A 19,171-nucleotide genomic window follows, 5' to 3' on the forward strand; every position below is an offset into this window, starting at 1 on the left:
TTTACCCTTACTACTTAAAATGCTCCAAAATATCAAATGATATATAATAGAATATATATCGAATAATAGTTGACATTGAATTATAATTAAATTTCTCCTCGAATTGTAACTAATTTGTAGAAACTTGGATTAAAATAAAATTCAAAGATGATCGTTCCTTCTATATTTCCAACCACTTTATACGTTCAATCCGGTTTCTCACTACATACACTGTATTCGTGTCTCTCAACTCTCGATAAGGTGCACAAGCAACGACAGGAATTAACACGCCATTCTAAACCGTGACACGTAAATCATAACCTTGCCAACAAAGTATTAAATGTATACCTCGCTCCACGAATTCCGAGTCATGTCGAGACCGTTGAAAAACCTCGTTATAGTTTGAAAAGACGCGAGTAACTCGATCCGACAAGAGAGAACCATTCCAATCCAACGGCCACCTGGAGCCGCCACATACCTGTGTGTATCCATCAATAACCCAACACCTAGCGGAGACGTTATCTACGAATCGGCCGAGTCATTTAGGAATTCATTACGCCCATTAATCCCCCATATAACCCGGTCTCGCCATTATACAAATCGGATATTTCCATCGGCGACCATTGTATCGCGTGTCCCGCCGCGCCTATCCTCGATACCGACCACTTTTTCCAATGTCGTAAATAACGAGGATAATAAAGTCGCGGAGGCGGGGAAAAATCGCGCGAATTGCTTCGGTTGACAGTCGAATTCCATCGAGAGCGATATCGATCGCGAAAAAGCATTTCCCACGCGCCGATTCAGGCAGATCGTATCGATAGAGGGGAGAATTGGATTGCGCAGTCGCATTGGGAATGCGGCTTAATTAAGCGGAGAATGCGTGCGCGCGCATGTCGCGTGCCATGCGCAGTCGCTTTCTTTATAACGTTTATAAAGTGGTGGTTTAGATTTTGAGTGTGACCAGAGATCGAATTCGATTTCCATGAGTAAGTTTTTAATAAAAGCTTGACTAAAGAAGATAATCAAATAATTATGTAAATTTTACAGGAGTCAAATCGATTAACTTCAATGAGATAAAAGTTTGACACAAATTAAATGTTTCGAACGTTTCTCTTTTTTCAATTGTTCAATTTATAGTTTTCAATTGCTTTCGTAATGAGGAAAACTCGTATGGCAGGCTATTCCTCTCGTTTAATTTCTAATGGATGCAAGGTGTAAATATTCTATCGATTGCTTTTATTCGCGTGTTGCACCGTCTAATTGCTTACACGTTGGATCGTACATCGATGCGCGTAGGCGAGACACGAGAATCTGGGAGTAGCATTGCAACTCTGCACTTTCACGGATTCTAACGAAACGAGTATTCCGGTTGGAATGAAAGTTTTAATCGTTCTTGAAATGTTTCCATTTTTTTCTTCAGATTCTTATTACGTAATATCATATTATATAAGAAAAATAGTATAGTAATTGAATATTGTTGATGATTATTTTAAATCTTATATTTTACGAATTGTTAAATGTATCGAACAATTGTAGAAATATTGTTACATTTAATAAAGTAATAATAATTGTTATCTTTGTATCACGTTTTATGTTTTTACACTTTTTACAAGAATCGACTGTTTTTTTCTTATATAAAATCAGATAATGCGTAATTTTATTAAGCCATTACAACGGATTCGTGGTACAGAAAAGTTCTTAAGACGAATAAGGAAACAAAATAACGTAGTTACGTGAATACTTGTTCCGTCTGTGACCTCGTTTCCAAGTTATAAATGTTATTGCGTTTCGATAATTCTGATCTCGAGTAAGAAGCTCGAAATAATCACCTTGGATGTTATCTCCCAAATTTTTCACGTAATTTTATGTTTCTTAATTTGATATATGACAAGATGACAAGATTACACGCTTATGAAATTTTATGCTTCGTTTAAATAAAAATTCAATCATTCTCAGAAAAAACCATTTTCATAATACAAACTAGCCATAAACAAAATTGCTATACATTCTATCCCTCGTGTTCACAATTTTCATTTCATTTCTAATTCATAAATCGAAGATACATCTCACAAAATAATAATAATCTGCTTATTTTTTTTATTACATTACCCGATGTAGAGTTTGCAGATTTTATAGAAACGAAGTCATTTCTCTCTAATAATTCGAAATAAAACTTTCAATGTATCTTTGCAGGCATTGATTTTAAAAATCGAAACAAGAGTTGATATACAAAGATATAAACCTTCTACGAAATATTTTCTTAACTTAAATTCGCACTCGCACATAATGATTCAAAAAACTATTTTCACACATCCTTTCTCAATTTATAATTCAACGAAATTCGCGGTGAATGGACACTAAACCGTGGGACAAAATTATGACACGACGTCATTCACGGAGTTGCGCGTCTGCACAATTTCGGGCGTATCCGCGAGCGGCGTTGATTACCCCTCTAATCACAGGTGATTAACGTTCCCTCTCGCGAGGGCTTGGCTCTACAATTACCCTTCCTCTCCGCGTGTAACTTATTTAGAGGAATTTCATTAGCCGTTCAAGCTTCCGGCTTCGTTTTAATTAATCGTCCCCGATTGTCCGGGGCCCTTTTCATCGCCCCACTCAGAGACGATCGAATTAACGTGGGAAACGAGGGGGGACCTCCCTCAGGAATCACTGTTTCGCGTGTTTACGAGCGTCGTGAACCACTTTGGGCCTCCTCTACGTGTACTAAGGTAATTGGAACGCGTTTGTGGGCGTTTTACGTTTTGACGAATTATAGGGTGAATGTATATCGCAGTGGTAATTTATTACAACAGTAAAGCTTAAGCGTACGAATCGTGTAATAAATGTATCTCGGCTTTTTATCGATCAACGAAATTCATTGTTGTGTTCCGTGTTGTTTCCTTCAGGAAGATTGAATAGAAAATTGAAATAATCTTTTTTATACTTAAAAATTATCCAATTATTACTTTCGAACCATGTAATATTACAATCTCGATAATATCTCGGTTAAAATCGCTCTCTACTTATTTTCAGGAAATTTTCGATAAGGAAAAGAATGAAAGTCGATTTTTGTTCGAAAGGAAATATAAATATTTTAAAAGTAAATTTAATTCGTTCTTCTGTATAATCCGAACACGCTATCGTACTTATTCCTGTTTATGTAATTCTTCGTATCCTTGAGTAACCTTGATTCCATAACACGCGAATTAGCATAATAATGAGCATGGTTCCGTTGCAGGGAAACGAGTCGGTGATACCGGAAGGCTGGCCTCTGACGCTGGGCAGACGTGGCCTCGTCCTGCAGCTAGGAGAGCTCGAGGCCTCCGCGCTACGTCTCGGGGAATGTTACCTTTGCATACGCAGCGCAGTTGCGACCACCTCAGGGAGCGGCGAAGTTGCCGCTGGTGACGAGCGGAATACCGTCGAGGTGAGTTCTTCCATTTCCATCCGCTCGGGAGAACCCTCGTTTTTACGATCGTTAATCGATATAACATATTTTCAATAATTGCTTGCCAATTTTTCATCAGAGTTTCTATTATCTTTTTATCATATAAAACTTGTTACAATTCCTGCAATTGTACGTATTTATATTTACGATTATCTTTGGAAAATTAATTCATACGATTTTCATGTTTCTTATTAAAATTTAAAAATATTTATACGCATTAATTTCCAAAAGAATTTTATACAAAATCGTACAAAAATAAGTGTACAAGAGTACAATAACGATGAGAAGCAAGAGAGATATTGTAATTGAAACGAAAGAACGAAGCGGTGATGAAGGTTCTATTTGAAATGCGACGGAACGCATTTTCAAATATAATCCAAAGAAAATAATAAATAATAAGGAGTCGTAAAATCGCTCAACATCGAGCCTGCCTTCCGTTTAGATTGCAGTAGTTTGGCGAACGACGTCGATGAGGGCCCCAGGTTTCCTCGGCTGGGACCGCGAGGAGGAGTTCATGGACTGGCGGGAGGTGTCTCGAAAGGGGCAGGGGAGTAGCGACACGGCGAGCGGCAGCCTGGCGGGGCCGCAATCGTCGGGCACCGCGAAGAGCATGCGGCCCAGGCGGCGTTCGCGCGAGGAGGCGCGCTCGAGGACGCGCGAGCAGGGCTGCGTGTTCGAGCACCGTCGCGAGGAGACCCGCTCGATCGATCGCCTCGAGTGCAAGAGCTCGAACGGGGGGGCGAGGGAGGGAGGGAGGAAGAACGAGATCGACGGCGGCCACGCGGTGATGAAGTCGAGATCGACGTCGAGCGTGGGCACGTGGAAGGCGGAATTGGAAACGGGTGAATCGAACGGAACGAGGACAAGCCACTCGAACCACTCTTCTAGTCTTTCCGGCGACGAGAGCCGCGCCAAAGTGAAGAGATGCGCCAAGGTCGTCTCCTCGATGACCATGGAGAAGTGGAAGGAGACGGCCAGGTGCGAGACCAGGAGCAAACCCCTTGCGCCCGACGATTTGAAGACACCGTTGAGACTGGACGAGGCTGTTCTCGAGAAGAAGCAAGGTGGGGCCGCGGTCGGGGAAGGTGAGAATAGGTTGCACAGCTCGAGGAGCGTGGACGACGTGGAGGATGACGAGCTGCCAGCGTTCATTGGCAATCTTTTGGTCTCTGTGGAGAGGAAAATCGAGAGAGTTTCCTTGGACGATTTGACGTTCCCTTGTCCAGCGTGCAGGAATATAGACACCGACGATCCGTTGCTGGGTTGTAGGTGCGCCGGCGACGATTGCAGCTGCGGGGAGGACACTTGCGATTGTTCGCCCTCGGCGAAGACGAGGAAGGAACAATCGACGAGGAGCTTCGAGATCGCTGGGATCAAGCACATCGACAGCGACGACGAGGAGGAGGTGCGGATGGGATTCGGTGAGTGTATTTCAATTGTTATTGTTCGGGTTATTACGTGGGACGTGTATTTAAGCGTCGATAAATTTCATCGGACTGTAATTTTAATTCGTTTTAAACGTAATTGACGAGCCTTCGTATTTCGTTCGGATAGCATTTATAATATCGTTGATATTTAAGATGGATTGCTGACCATTCTTGTTCATGAAAGAAAAATTGTAATTGGTTTTCTTCGTTGATTTAAAATTTGGAAATTACGATAGAATATAGTTTTGTTACCAATAAGAAAAAAATATAGTTTTTTAAAGAAGATGAAGCGTGAGAAAATTTCTAATTTTCAAAATATTTAACTTTATAGATCAAAAAAAAATAAGGAAGAGAAATAAAATTAAAATTTTAATTTCCTATTCGAGTTCAATCTTGAAGTATTTTCCCTGAATTTCAACGTTTCGATTTTTATTCTACCTCGCAAAATTTTATTCTACCTTCCTTGGTAAAATCTATGATGCCCAAGAGACGGTTAACGCGATAACTTTACACGGAATGGTTCTTATGATTTATCGAGATTCTCGATGAACTTGAAATTCTGTCGGAAACGCTATGCGTGGGCGCTGCTCGGGTGTAAAGCGGCTACTTCACGTCACGTTTCCTATCGAAGAACTTCCATATTGGCTCGATTCATGCCAAGAATTTACAAAAAAAAAGTTTGACGTCAAGGATGCAATAATGCCTGTGATATTGTTCTACCTCGAGGAAAACTCGATTCGAGCCTCAAGGTTTATTGTTCAAATTTCGAATAAGTAACAAGCATCAGGGTTTTCTTTTCATTTATTGAAAAGGATTTATGATTTTCATCTTTTTCCAGAAGAACAGAAAAATGTTTTAAAATTTTTAACACTCTTTTCGATAGATCTTATTCATCATTTTTATATGAATTTCCAATTTTTTAACTTGTCACAATGATTTCTTATTTATTAAACTATTAATATTATTGTAACTTGCTGTAGTTCAAAATGTTCCTTAATATAAAAAATGAATAGTAAATTCCGCGAAGAATGAGAGCTTTGTGCTGTACTGCTTTTGAATGAAATGACTTGGAATATTTTTGATCTTATTTTATACGAATACTCGAAACTATGTATATATGTGAGGATTTTAATAAAATATATAATTATAATTAAAATATTTTTACTATATTGCAATATCTGTTTCACTTTCATAGAAAATTCATATTTCAGAAACGACTAGTCCTATCAATTTCCCCATTTCAAAAGTCGAACAATTTTTTCTAGAGAACGAAAAAAAACAAAACAAATAAGACGAATCTTCAAATAGGTCATGAAGTTCCGTGACTCGGCTGATCTCTTTTCACATGTCCACCCACGCGTTGCTTCCCGCGTCTTCCGGTGCCCTTTGGTGCCGCCGCCGACAGGTTTGCAAAGAACCGAAAAACCTTCCACCACCCACCATCTCGGCGTGCCATTAGCGGCGTGTTTGCGCTATGGTAACGCTGACTTATGGTATTTGTCTCCTCTCGTGCAACGAGCTTACGTAACACGGCCGACTCGCGTAGGTGAACGGGAATCAAACGTGCTCTTTAATTCCTTCACGTCGTCGCGAACCGGGACGATGAAAGAGATTCTTGGCATTGCTCGGATTCGAGCGTAATTGTTCCACAGGTATCATACCCGTAATATTTTAGCTTTAGTGTCTAATATTTTATTAATGCTTTGTCGTTGTCGATCAGTGTGCAATCTGGAAAGGAAAAGGAATTTAAACTGTTCATTGGTAAAATTAATTTAATGGATAATAAATTTGATTAATTTTTTTGATTTTAATAAATATAATTTGTTTAATGGATGGTATTTTCACGTGTTTCTTTAGAATTAATGGTGTCAAATTTTTGTTAACTATTATTCTGATTAGAAATTTATATTTCTTGAGTATTTTATACAAATTTTTTAAAAGAATCTGGATTTGTAAAGTTCATAATGAAATTTACGATTCGTGAAAAATATATTATCAAAATAATTTATACGTTATAAATTTGTTTAATTTTCTAAAAATTTTCTACAAGTTCTCAATGAATTAATAGTTTTTAACAATTTAATTTTCCAATATATATTTATTTTTAAAATGATCCATACCTTCATCCCTTTACCTCGATTCCTAAGTAAATTCTGTGCACTCAATTTGTACATCAAATAATGATAATGAAGTTGTCGATGAACATGCACGTGATAATGAAACGTGCCGATAACCTAACGTCCTCACCCACGCATATTCACATCCACGAATCTTAAGCTCCCTCTTAACAACGTGTTAACTTTTACGGTTTATTCTTCCCATTAAAGCCATCTTTCAACCAGAAGCCAGAATCATGCACAGAGTCATATATTCTCGTGATTCGTAGAAACACATCTTTCCACTGACCCACGATACAAAGGATTCAGAATTCGACCCGAATGAACGTTCGAATAATCCGCGAATGACATTCCAAAAATGGTGTGTCGAGGAATGTCTCTCAAACTGAGATTGTCACGATACGGAAACCGGTCGCGACCCGTCCGAATGTCAGTTGTACTGTCATCGTGAAAGAAGTTGCATCTAACACTATAGGATCGGACGTGACTCCATGCTGGCCGTCCCGTTTCATTAACGCGATGCCTATTGTACCGTACGGCTTCTCCAACGTCCGCGATCGCAACGCCCTCATTCGTTCAACTGTGATTCGTCCTCGTTTAAGGACGTGTAAATATCAGAATATGCTCGAAACACGAATTTAAATAGTGATAAAATTTTAAAGTCATTTTTTGAAATCAGGCAAGGTAAAGGATAACTTTTGTAAGTATTTATGTACATCAACGATAGATATTATTTGGAAATACATATTATTTTGTGTTTTAAGTAAATCACATTTTATATCTGTGATAAGTTAGATAATATTAATTAAAAGATTTCTAATTTAATCCAAAATATTACAAATATCGTGATTGTTTAAAATCAGTAGACATTTTAGATTTTGTCTAGATAAAGTGTTAATTTTTTTCAGTTTATCTATTACATATATACACGAAAATATTCGAATATATATGATAAAAATATATGTATTAGTTTAATTTTTGAAGGTTATAATTATAAAATATCAAGAATTTTAAACGAATCGAATATTTGGAGAAGTTATGAAGCGTTCATTGTGCTGTAAGTACATCATAAAACTATTCGAATATATTATTATTTATTATCTTTATACATTACATTATATTAATAAAATTCGTTCATTTTTGATTTTAATATCATCTGTATGTTATCAAAATTCCATAACGTGAATTAATTTTTACTTTGATAGAAAAAAGATAATTTCTTTTTTAATTAAAGAATTATCTATATTGAAAAAATAAAACTTCTATTCATAATCTATTTCTTCCAACTAAACATCATCAATTAAGAAATCACTATTTATATCCACTATGTATTCTATTTATGCCATTATTCTTCTCATTGAGCATACTCAAACTTAGTTTTCCATCCAAACGAAAAATCATTATCGCAACGTTATTAAAAAGAACTCTATTCGATCGGTCATCGACGTGCAATCACGCAACAGAATTCAATCTTGTCTCGATTTACATGTCGTTCAGTCTCTCTTCAGAGATAAGGCTGTCAATGTAAGAGGTTGTATCGCTATGTCATAGTCGCCGAGTTTTATTATGGACAAGGGAGGAATGCATGTTTCGCCATAGTGACCAAACGAGGGGAACGACTTTGAGGATGTTGTGTGTCGTTTAGCCAACCATGAAACTAGAAAGCTTCTGTGAACAGAGGTCTAGCTACCATGTATACATACATTGCCACTTGAAAGTATTGGGACATTGGTTGCTTTCAATGAACATGAATTTATGTTTCCTGACAGAATAATAATATATATATATATAAAACAGAAACATCTATTATTATAAAATAATGGTTATTGCTATTTATATATTTAAAACTAGTATTATCAAATTTATCAAAATGATCAGTTAATTATTATTATATTAAAAGCATATAGTTTTGCTGAGAATTAATGATGATTATAATGAGATAAACATTTGATTATATATATTTATTTTTAATATATAATTTAGATTATAATTATAGTATTTTAAGAAGATTAAAAAACTCTTATAATAAGTTAAAATTATGACAAATAATTTCGAATAAATCTAATAATTAATATTTCATTTCTCTGTTAATGCATCACTTTTATCACTATCGATAAGATAATTTAATCCATTATTGACAAAATATATTTTTCAATGGAAAACTAATCGAATTCGCTAATATTTTCATGATCTCTTTGTTACAATTAGAAACTATGTTCACATACATATTAATGGAAATATATATTCATACGTACTGGTGCAGATTCAATCGAATTAAATCGAATGTTTCGGTGTAGGAGGCCGTGTACACCGTGGTCTGATTGAACGTTCGCCTTCACCAGCTGACTATACTTAGTTGCTCATTGATCGTCTCTATGGCGGTCCTCAATCATATCTGCTTAAGCGAGGAATCAACCGGCTACCACAACGGAGGCTGTTCACCTCTGCCCGCCCTCTCTCCACAAGATACATAATGGATCGTGTTAAACGCCACGATAAAATAGTGGCTGCGTTTCATGGTTCGCCGATCGACCGCTTTCGGATTGATTCTGTTTTCTTTGTTTCTTCGACAGCCTTCCCCTGAGAAGAAGAAAGAAGTATCGGTTTGCATCGGATAGTTGTTCGATACTGCTGATAATTTAGTCGTTTCGACGATTGAGATGTGATAATTGCTGATTTATCGTGATGATTGCTTAGTAGAAGTTGGTATTATTCATCGATCGGATGATAATAAGTTGTGTATGGGATGAAAAGTTGTGTATGTGTTTGATTGTTTTTGATATGTGTTTGTCGTCGATAATATCAGGAACTCTGTGTGGATTATAATTTAGTAATTGGAGAGGAAATGATATTAGATATAATTGATAAATGATCAATTTTAGGATATAAATTTCTCTTGTAAAAATAATTTTTGCATTTATATGATAATTATATGATAATAAGAGTAATCGGAGAGCTTAGAATTTTTACAATTTACTTTAATTTATTTTATTATTAACAAATAAAGACGTATGCAAGTATGCGATAATAGTTGTTATATTTTTTTACTTGTATAGACATTGCTATATACAATTTAATATAGTAAAATTTTTAACTTTATTGATTATACTGTCACGTGTATACATATTATAAAGTATTAATTAGAATAATTAATATATTATTTAGTTATTTATTTATATTTATAAAGCGATAATCATTTATAATAAATTTTATAACATTATATTTTATTGCTAATATCTATTTAAAAATATAACAATAATTTTGTAGTAGATATTTTGTAGAACATATTACATCTTCATAATATATATTTCATATTCTATTAAAGAACATTTTATTACATAACTTATGATTTAAAATTTAATATTACTTCAAAATACAATATTCAACTTATCCAGTTTATCCATCTAATTTATTTAAACATTTATCATTAAATACACTTATATATCAATCAAAATTATAATATTTATAATGTTCTATTGCAAAATATTTTATTATAATATAGTAATTTATAACTTATAACAATAATTGCTATTAATATTAGCTCAAAGTTAGCTCAAATTATATCTACATTCACATGATTGTTTCTCTAGAATGAGTCAGTTGTATGTACATGGTATAAAACCATTTTCCACTGCCAATATTACTAACCCATAAATAATAACACAAATACACAATCCCTTCATTCTCTACATTCTAATTTGAACAAAAATCGATATCCAAATCAACTGTTGCATTTATGGACGAGTTCACAAAAATCAGAGTGATGGTGGTTAACCGTACAGGATTTATCCATCGTTGCGAATGTTTTGAAAATCCTCAAAACTTGGTTGTGTAACTTGATCGACGACCAAGAGTTCTCTTAATTGGAGGAAGCATGTAATGGCCTTCCGTTCTGTTGTTCTATGGGATTCTCGTTGGTAAATAAACTCATAGAGTAATGGCCCGTGTAATTCGAGGGTATTTATTCGCTTGGTCGAGGAAGTCTGGTTAGGGGAATAGTCTCGTTCCAAGTAAGTACGAATTTTTCGTGTTTATCTCATATTGCAATCGGTCATCGATGATTGTGAAATGAGAGCGTCCTTTGCCTTTAACAAAAGGGATTTGTTCTATCATTTAATGTTAAAATTTAAATTTAGAATAAAATTATTTTATTAATTTATTACAATATATTTAAAGTGTTTTATAGAATATCATCTTTTGAGAGATATTCAAAAACTTGCTACTTATGAAAGATACAACTTAATACTTGTATTAATTTATATATAACCCATTATTTATATTGACATTAGTTATTTCTAATATTAAATTTATAATCTACAAATTACTAACATATTATCTCAGTGCAGATGATTCCAAATGTTAATATTGAATATTTGAAGATACTACTAATATTTAAAAATACATCTACATTTTAAAGTCTTACAAAGTAGAATTTGAAAAATAGTATTTTTTGAAAAATATTGAAAAAGTTACTATATAGTATTTATAGAATATATTCATAATTTAATATCTATGTATTTATATTAATTATTCATTAATATTTTAATAATTTATTTAAAACTCCTACAACATAATATACAGTACAGATAATTTCAAATGTAAAGGATTAAGATTACCTTAATTAGTAATTAAATAAATAAAATAAGATAAAAATAAGTGCGAAAATTTCTTTCATTTGATTCAATAATAATACATTTTGTTATCATCATCGTTAATTCTTTGCATCGTTCATGTTTCAGTAATAGTCAATTACATTCATTAATGTTAAATGCGTGTCACGCTTCACAAGAAATTCTAAGAAATAAATATTATAATAATAATGAATTATTTGAAATGAAATAAAATTTTGAAAAAACAATTAACAATTAAAGAGAAAAAGTTAAATAAGATCATATAATATATCAACCTGTGTCCTCATGTCTCTATAATGCCCCATGAAACTTATTGTGAGACACGCACAATAGAAGCCTATACATTTTCTTGAATCCAATGACCTGGTCATCAGTAAGTGGCCGACAGTGCGTAACGGTTTTTAATACAATCGAGACGAATCAAGCCATCTAACTCAATTGTTGGAAGCGAGGGAATTAAGGGCCCGAATTAATCCAATTGTCCTCTCCTGCCAGATAATTGAATTGGCTGGGAAATGAAAAATCAATAAAGGCCACTGTCGATTACCGGTACTACGCACTCTGGTGCGTGGGATTGGTTTGTGCTTACGTGATGTGGAAGATATGCATGGTAGTTTCGTTTGAATTATAGTGCACGTTGCAATTGGAATGTAATTAGGATTCGAACGAGGTCTTAAGGAAGGTGCGAATGTATTACCGGTTTAGATACTGTACTGCACTGTGCGAAAGTCTTGAATTACACGTTTTATTGATCTTGTAATGGCATCTGGATTTTTGAAAAATATTTCTATTTGCAATAATGTAGAGATATAATGTATAGATGTGAGATTGTTGCATATTTTGATTTGGTTGAAGATTGTGGCTTTTCTTGGTTTGTATTTTTTGTTTGTATGAGATTGCAATGGGTAGAAATTTGACCTAAATATTATATCCCACGCCAATATACCTTAAAAAATAATATAAAATATTTAGAAAAAAATGATTGTCAAAAAAATAAAGAAAAAATAATAATATAATGTATAATGGTTAATCCTTAGATTAATTATTTATGAAGAAATAAAAATATAATAAGAATAATAATATAAATATTAAGTACTTACAATAAATTCAAAGTTTTGTATTCATTCAATAGAGATGTTGCTTATTTATATATGTACAATAATAGTTTCATATCAATGTGTTAAATAAACATTGTATGGAATTTGTTTAATTGTATTTTTTTATATTTTTGAAGCAATAAGAATTTTATCACACATATACATAATATTTCATCAAACATTACAAGATATCTTTTATCAAAATTATTACATCATAATTATTCTACTAATATAACTCGTGCTATATTCAAGAATCACAAATAAAATGAATAATTAATGTTTTTGCTCAACTTTCAATATTCGATTAAAAATTGAGAAATATATTTGTTCATTAACTTTTAATTTTTTCAAATTAAATTATCTCATAATTTATTAATGTAGAATGATAACAAAAAGTATAAAAAAATATATTAATGTTAGTAAATAGATATTCGATTAATTGTTTTCCAAGTATTCCTAGATCATTGATCGATTGTTGTTCACGTTAGCGACAGTTTCCTTGAACCTGACCGATTTATTCGATGCCAATCCTCTCGTTGCTATTACCTCACGTCGTTTTCCATTGGCAGTTACTGAAATGTGGCGCGACAAGTTGCGGAACTTCGCAAATGGAAACTGGAAATGATCTTCCAGAAAGGGAGATCTTGAACTTCCAAGCTTTTCAAGAGCGCGAGTTTTACGTTTCCTGAATATCAAATGAACCGATTGCTATGTACAAAACATCCGTAATTACCGAAACGTTTCGTGTACATATTCTATTTACGAGCTAAAATCGATTTAAAAGCTGAAAATGTGGATTTAAACGTAAATAAATAAATAAGATTGCTAAAAAATTTTCTTTATAAAAAAATGGGTGAATTTATGATACAAAAAATATATAATAATATGATATAAAATTAATAAAATAATAATTTGACTTACGATATTGCGAATTTATTCCATCGAATCGAAAGAAGAAGCTTTTAATGAGGAATTTTGAATTCGCTATAAGATCTTATATCTACATGTATATGTATAATGTAGCTCGAATCTGGTCCAGCATCCCATTCTCTTATTCTACGACAGAACAATAGATGTAGTACAATCCGCTTTGTCAGACAAGATTCTAGATTTTCAATACATGATGTCACACTCTCATTTGGAATTAATTTATTATCGCATATATAATCACGACAACAAAAATCATGACATTTCGTATTGTATGAAAACGTCTTATACATTCTGATAATAACTTTTTCTTCTCTCTGCTATTCCAAGTGTGACATCACATACTGAAAATCTAAATCCTCTTCTAACAAAACTGATGATATCATTATTAATATTTACTCATTTTTATTCTCTTATATCATCTTCTTTATGTTTAACCTCTAAAAGTGATTCGATTTCCTTTTTAGAAATTTTCACAGAAAGAAAATATGTAACGTTACACATATCTTCATTATCATTATTTCAGGCTTATTTCAAAAATACATCACACAGATACATCACACATAACACAAATTTTTGCTAAAACCAAACATTGAATCATCATATTATTTCTAATATCACTATATTAGGTAAAAGTATGTCACGTGATGAGGCTTCTGCCAAAGCCAAACGTCGCATGATGTCACGTGACGTACTTTGTTAATATAGTAGTGGGGATAATGTTACTTCACGTATTCTTTTCTTTGTACTGTAGTAGTGAGGATAATACTTACTTCACGTATTCTTTTCTTGTGGAAATTTGTTGGAACGTAATTGAACTATCTTTAAGAGAAAGTGGTGCTCGTTCAGCAACCCTGTAACCCTTAGTAACCATTTTTTTCTTTTTTATTCTTCTATTTGATAATTCTACTGTCTTTTTCTTATTGAAGGAATTTAGTTCGTTAACTATATAGAGACGGAATTTTTCTGAAAAAATTTTCCTTGGTGTTGTTATTTAAATACTGCTATCATAATCTCATGCTTGTATACGATTTGTGAATAATTAATAATAGAACTAGTTAGATATCGGCTTTGTCGACAGATCATTGTATATAAAAACGTAATCATCGCAATAGTATATATATAGGTTATATTAGATTATGACATCTTTTCAATCTAGATAAGAGAATTAGCCTCTACATGGAATTCAGTGTTTCTCGATTCACTTCTCAGGGTTATCGATCTTGGATGTAGGGGATATAGAATGCGTTGTAACATGATGTGGATGGATATTACATTGGCGATGAATCGAAAAAAAGAGCACATAGTTGAGTGGATTGTAGTAATATTAGGTACGGGGTGTTGATTGAATGTATATGGTTGGTGTCTCGTTTCTTCAATTTACATTCGATATGCTCTTGCTTCTTATGGCAGATATCTATAAATTCCTTGAACTTTACTGCAGGGAATCTTTTATTGAAGGTATTTTAATTTGTATTTCATCATTTATCGATACTGTTATTCTAAATTCACAATTTATCAATAGCAATAGATGTAGCAATAAAAATATCTACTTGGATTTCATTAAATCTGATTAAATATAATGATAATATTTATTGATCGAAAATAAATAAGTAATATATTTTTTGCTACATCAGCCTTCCTCCTTTTCCACATAATTTTCATTATTATTTTTTATAAACTTATGTAAATCAATCTTGAAATTAAATTGTTAAATTTCTTATAATAAACAATTTACTTCTAAATAAACTTCTTAAGATTTGCACAATATAGTACTATATAGATATAATGCTCAATTCTAGTTTTTAGTACATGGAATTTAATACTGTTTTATAGTCTAACTCTTTTGCTAAATTGTTTCTGATTAATAAATTTATTTTTAATATTCACAATAGATTTGTTACAAACTTTTAGAGTGTATATCGAATATGCTCTCTGTCTCTCTCTATTCTTTTTCCTTTTCATAAATATATAAATTACAAATTTAATTATTATCGCATCAATCACGCATACTCTTAAAAGAGTGCAAGAAATCGTTTTTCAAACGAGGGCTCGAGTGAAACTGTTTAAATCGCAAACGATAAGTCGTAAAAGCAAAGATCCAATCAATCTTAACGATTCTCGACGATCTTCTTATGGTAACCAACACAATTTCGACGAAATATTTGCGAATAAATTCAAACCAATCTAGCGTGCGCTTGATTGACGATCGAAGTCCGCAGCTTTTCTAGGCAACATTAAGTCATATTTTCAATTTTCCTCGATTCTCGTTGAATCGTATCACGAATAGAAACCTGAGAAAATCGACATAAAGAGAGTGAAATTGCCCAAGATTTCACATATCTGCTCAACCATTCTTTGGCTCTCTGTTTTATTTTATGACAAAGCAATTGAATCAATTTTAGAAGAAACAATTTCACGTTTTATATACATGTTGAAATATACCTTGTTGAATATTCTTCCTTTTTTTACGACGCATTGACTACCTGAAAGTGTGAAATGGCAATGGATATCTCATCAACTCGTGAAAAGTTTTCAAATATTTCCTTAAATTAAATAAATTATTCATAAAACCAGTGGTTCTCAATATATATAGGGGGAATTTGAAAGAATGTTATGAACTTTCAAAATACATTAACTTTAATATTGATCAATTTTTTAAAAATAAATGAGAATATATGTACATACACTCGAAGGAGAAACATAAAATTAAGAATCATTATATTCCAGATAAAAAATAACGATCTTTATATTTGAAAGATCATTTTGAATAAAAAATATATACGTCTTGAATCGATTCGTTTTCGTTCACGAGAAAATAAAAATGGAAAGTTATTTAAATTATATATTTAACTTTTAATGATAATTATTTATTTGAATTCTATTCGTTGTTACATTCTGATATCGATCATTATCATAAACTAATATAGATCAATATAAAATAGTCTTATAAATGAAAGTATTTGATTATTTGTAACTTGTATCTCGAGAACGAAGATCAATAATTTATAAATGTGTGTAATATTTTTACTCTGAACGATCTTTTAAATATGTTGCCAAAGTATGTCTTTCTTTATTCGAAACACCTTATACGCCAAGATAAGGAAATAAAATTCTCGTCGTAATATCGATAATAAAGCTCAGCTAACAATTTCTGCTCCAGTTACACAAAACGTCGACTTAACAGGCGTTCACTTTGCCAACCTTCGTGGATTTTTCATCGTTTACTCTTTCTCTCTCCCTTTCTTTCTCTTTCTCTCGCTTATTTGCACGAAACAAGTTATTTGCGGTAATGTTATATCGGGAAAGCAGCACAGCTTAAGTGGCCGTTTCTCGCCGCCACGTTTCGCGTTTAATCGACGCAAATTATTCTGCGGTACGAAGCGTAAAGCGGCGGAATTTGAAAAATTCTGCTTTGTAAATAATCACCGTGGGTATTCGAACCCCATTCCACGCTTTGAGGAAGAACCGTCGAACGTTGTAAAGTTGTCGAGACATCTTTCTGAGAATTTTCCCTTGATGCGATGATATTTTCTTCCCCTTTTTTTTTCTTTTTAACGAAAGTGTATGATTTTATATATGTATACACACTTTTAAATGGCTTTCTCTCGAGCGACTTCCGATTTTAATATCGTAGCGGTTTTACGAGGTGGAAAATGATTCTTGCAGATGATTTTTTTTTTTTTAAATTTTACGAAAGTATGATAAAGAAAATCGATGATCTGGGTGAGGAGATTTTAATAGGTCAAATTAATAGCGTAACTTAATAGAAAATATCGTGTTGTTTTATAACATCGAGACACAATTGTGATAAGGATATCAGCAAAAATGAAACTTATAATAAATATTAATTTCACGATTTGCAATAATGTTTTAAGGTATATGATAATTTAAGAATAATTCAATTATTTTTATTGTTAATAAACTGATCAAAAAAAAAGATGATAGCAAAAATTTATTTAATTTATTTTTATTTTGCTAGAAGATGATTTCCTTTCTCTGTTTTTCTATGCTCACATAATTTTTAGTTGTTATAATTTTTTAATATTCCGAAGAATTTCTAATCTTCAAGCGTTATATATAATTACAAGATATTACCAATCATTTCATACCTTTCTAAGTTAAGATATCTTATCTACTAAAGAAAATCGAAATTTCGTTGTTCTCCTACATTTCCTTATTAAACAAATAAATAAATATCATATAGTTATTTCAATTAACCATAATTTTATATATTTTACTCAATATTTTCTTATATCTATACACATAAATAAAAACTGCTAATAATTAATTCATTTTAAAGTCTATAAATACACAATTTCCATAATAATAATAATAACGTGTAAAACATTTGCCACGAATCGAATTCGAAATTACGTATTTTTAAAATTTCTTTAACGGAAGAAACTGATCGAAATTTTGTTCCAATAAATTAAATTCTACCGCATCTGTCGATTCTTCCCTGCTCCTAGCCTATTTGCCGTCACTATATCACAATTGTATCGACGAGATCCGTTGACAAGGAACAGGAAACGGATCCGTGACAGCGCGTACTCGGTTTTTGCGGACGGAGCGTGACGATCAGGTGGACCTAATCGCTTCATTTCACGGCAGTTTGTCGTGCTACCGGCCCTCGCCGGGTCAATCAGGGCTGAGATTGGTCGGAGGAACGAAACGGTTTCGTTCCGCGTGCCCTGGTGGCCACCGTCGAATTTAGGTTAATGCACGTTAATGCATCAAAAGAATGGAACCGGTTTTTCACTGGTGTCGCTCCCGCGCCTCGTCCCATTTCGTTGCAGTCATTTGTAGTCGTTACGTATTAATCACGCGTGTCTGTTGTTTGCGGTGAACGAGGCACCGCACCGCAATTTCGTATGCCTTGATTCGACGACAATGGACCGGTTGAAAAGAGCGGGCCGATTGAAAGATTGTGTTAATTTCGGATTCAGGCCTCCTCTCTCTCTCTCTCTCTCTCTCTCTCTCTCTCTCTAGAATTTACAGTTTTGGGGCGCGTATTCGAATCGAAGAATCGATACCAAGTCGATTCATCAACGTTTCTTTATTACCTTTGCGATTGTTAAGTTGTAATTTAATTTCTGACAATTCTGATTTCTGTGAAAGGTCTTTCTTTGGCAATTTTACAACAGGCTACGATAGAATATTAAAATTTATATATGTATATAAAATGTTATAAAAAATTGTCTTTGATTTTGATAACAGAACTCGAATATGGATGAACGTGTAAAGATTTTTGTCACTGATTCTATAGGATTAAATAAACTGAATTAATTTATTAATTATAACAATTTAGATTTAATTTAGATAAATTCAATTAACAGTTTGACAGAAGAAGGTTACCTGCTTGAGTAAAATATATATATATATATATAATTATTTGGGAATAAAAAACACTCGATCGAATAAAAAATCGCAAAAGAATTTTCTATTCAACGATCCTTGTCTCGATGAACTCATCTCCGTACATGTTCCAACACATCGTATCGTTTTAAATTGCGTCTACCGTTTCGAGAAGCACGAAATTGTT

At 33.0% G+C, this 19,171-nt stretch overlaps 1 protein-coding gene and 2 long non-coding RNA genes across 9 annotated transcripts in view; 1 reads left to right on the top strand and 2 right to left on the bottom strand.

Moving 5' to 3' along the window:
• Nucleotides 1–19,171, top strand: part of LOC107999813 (puratrophin-1) — a 323,391-nt gene that overhangs the window by 154,619 nt on the left and 149,601 nt on the right. For all 5 annotated transcript variants that reach the window (XM_062073658.1, XM_062073646.1, XM_062073654.1 and 2 more), the window contains 2 exons: nucleotides 3,218–3,406; nucleotides 3,870–4,848. In XM_062073658.1, coding sequence (XP_061929642.1) covers nucleotides 3,218–3,406; nucleotides 3,870–4,848 — 1,168 coding nt within the window. The remainder of the gene's footprint in view (nucleotides 1–3,217; nucleotides 3,407–3,869; nucleotides 4,849–19,171) is intronic.
• On the bottom strand, nucleotides 5,641–7,481 carry LOC133666034 (uncharacterized). The gene is made up of 2 exons (XR_009829555.1): nucleotides 6,975–7,481; nucleotides 5,641–6,582 (listed from the first exon to the last, which is right to left on the bottom strand). It is a non-coding gene; the product is annotated as an uncharacterized LOC133666034 (long non-coding RNA).
• LOC107999821 (uncharacterized) lies at nucleotides 9,990–14,304 on the bottom strand. 3 transcript variants are annotated; one of them, XR_009829544.1, is made up of 6 exons: nucleotides 14,026–14,283; nucleotides 13,621–13,755; nucleotides 12,703–13,483; nucleotides 12,192–12,548; nucleotides 11,878–12,110; nucleotides 9,990–11,056 (listed from the first exon to the last, which is right to left on the bottom strand). It is a non-coding gene; the product is annotated as an uncharacterized LOC107999821 (long non-coding RNA). The 3 variants fall into 3 exon arrangements; XR_009829545.1 differs by adding an exon at nucleotides 11,588–11,765 and having other exon boundaries at nucleotides 10,132–11,056; nucleotides 12,703–13,755; nucleotides 14,026–14,284; XR_001766423.3 differs by having other exon boundaries at nucleotides 11,878–12,548; nucleotides 12,703–13,755; nucleotides 14,026–14,304.

This window comes from Apis cerana, linkage group LG1 (genome assembly GCF_029169275.1).
Source record: "Apis cerana isolate GH-2021 linkage group LG1, AcerK_1.0, whole genome shotgun sequence".
NCBI classification, from domain to species: domain Eukaryota; kingdom Metazoa; phylum Arthropoda; class Insecta; order Hymenoptera; family Apidae; genus Apis; species Apis cerana.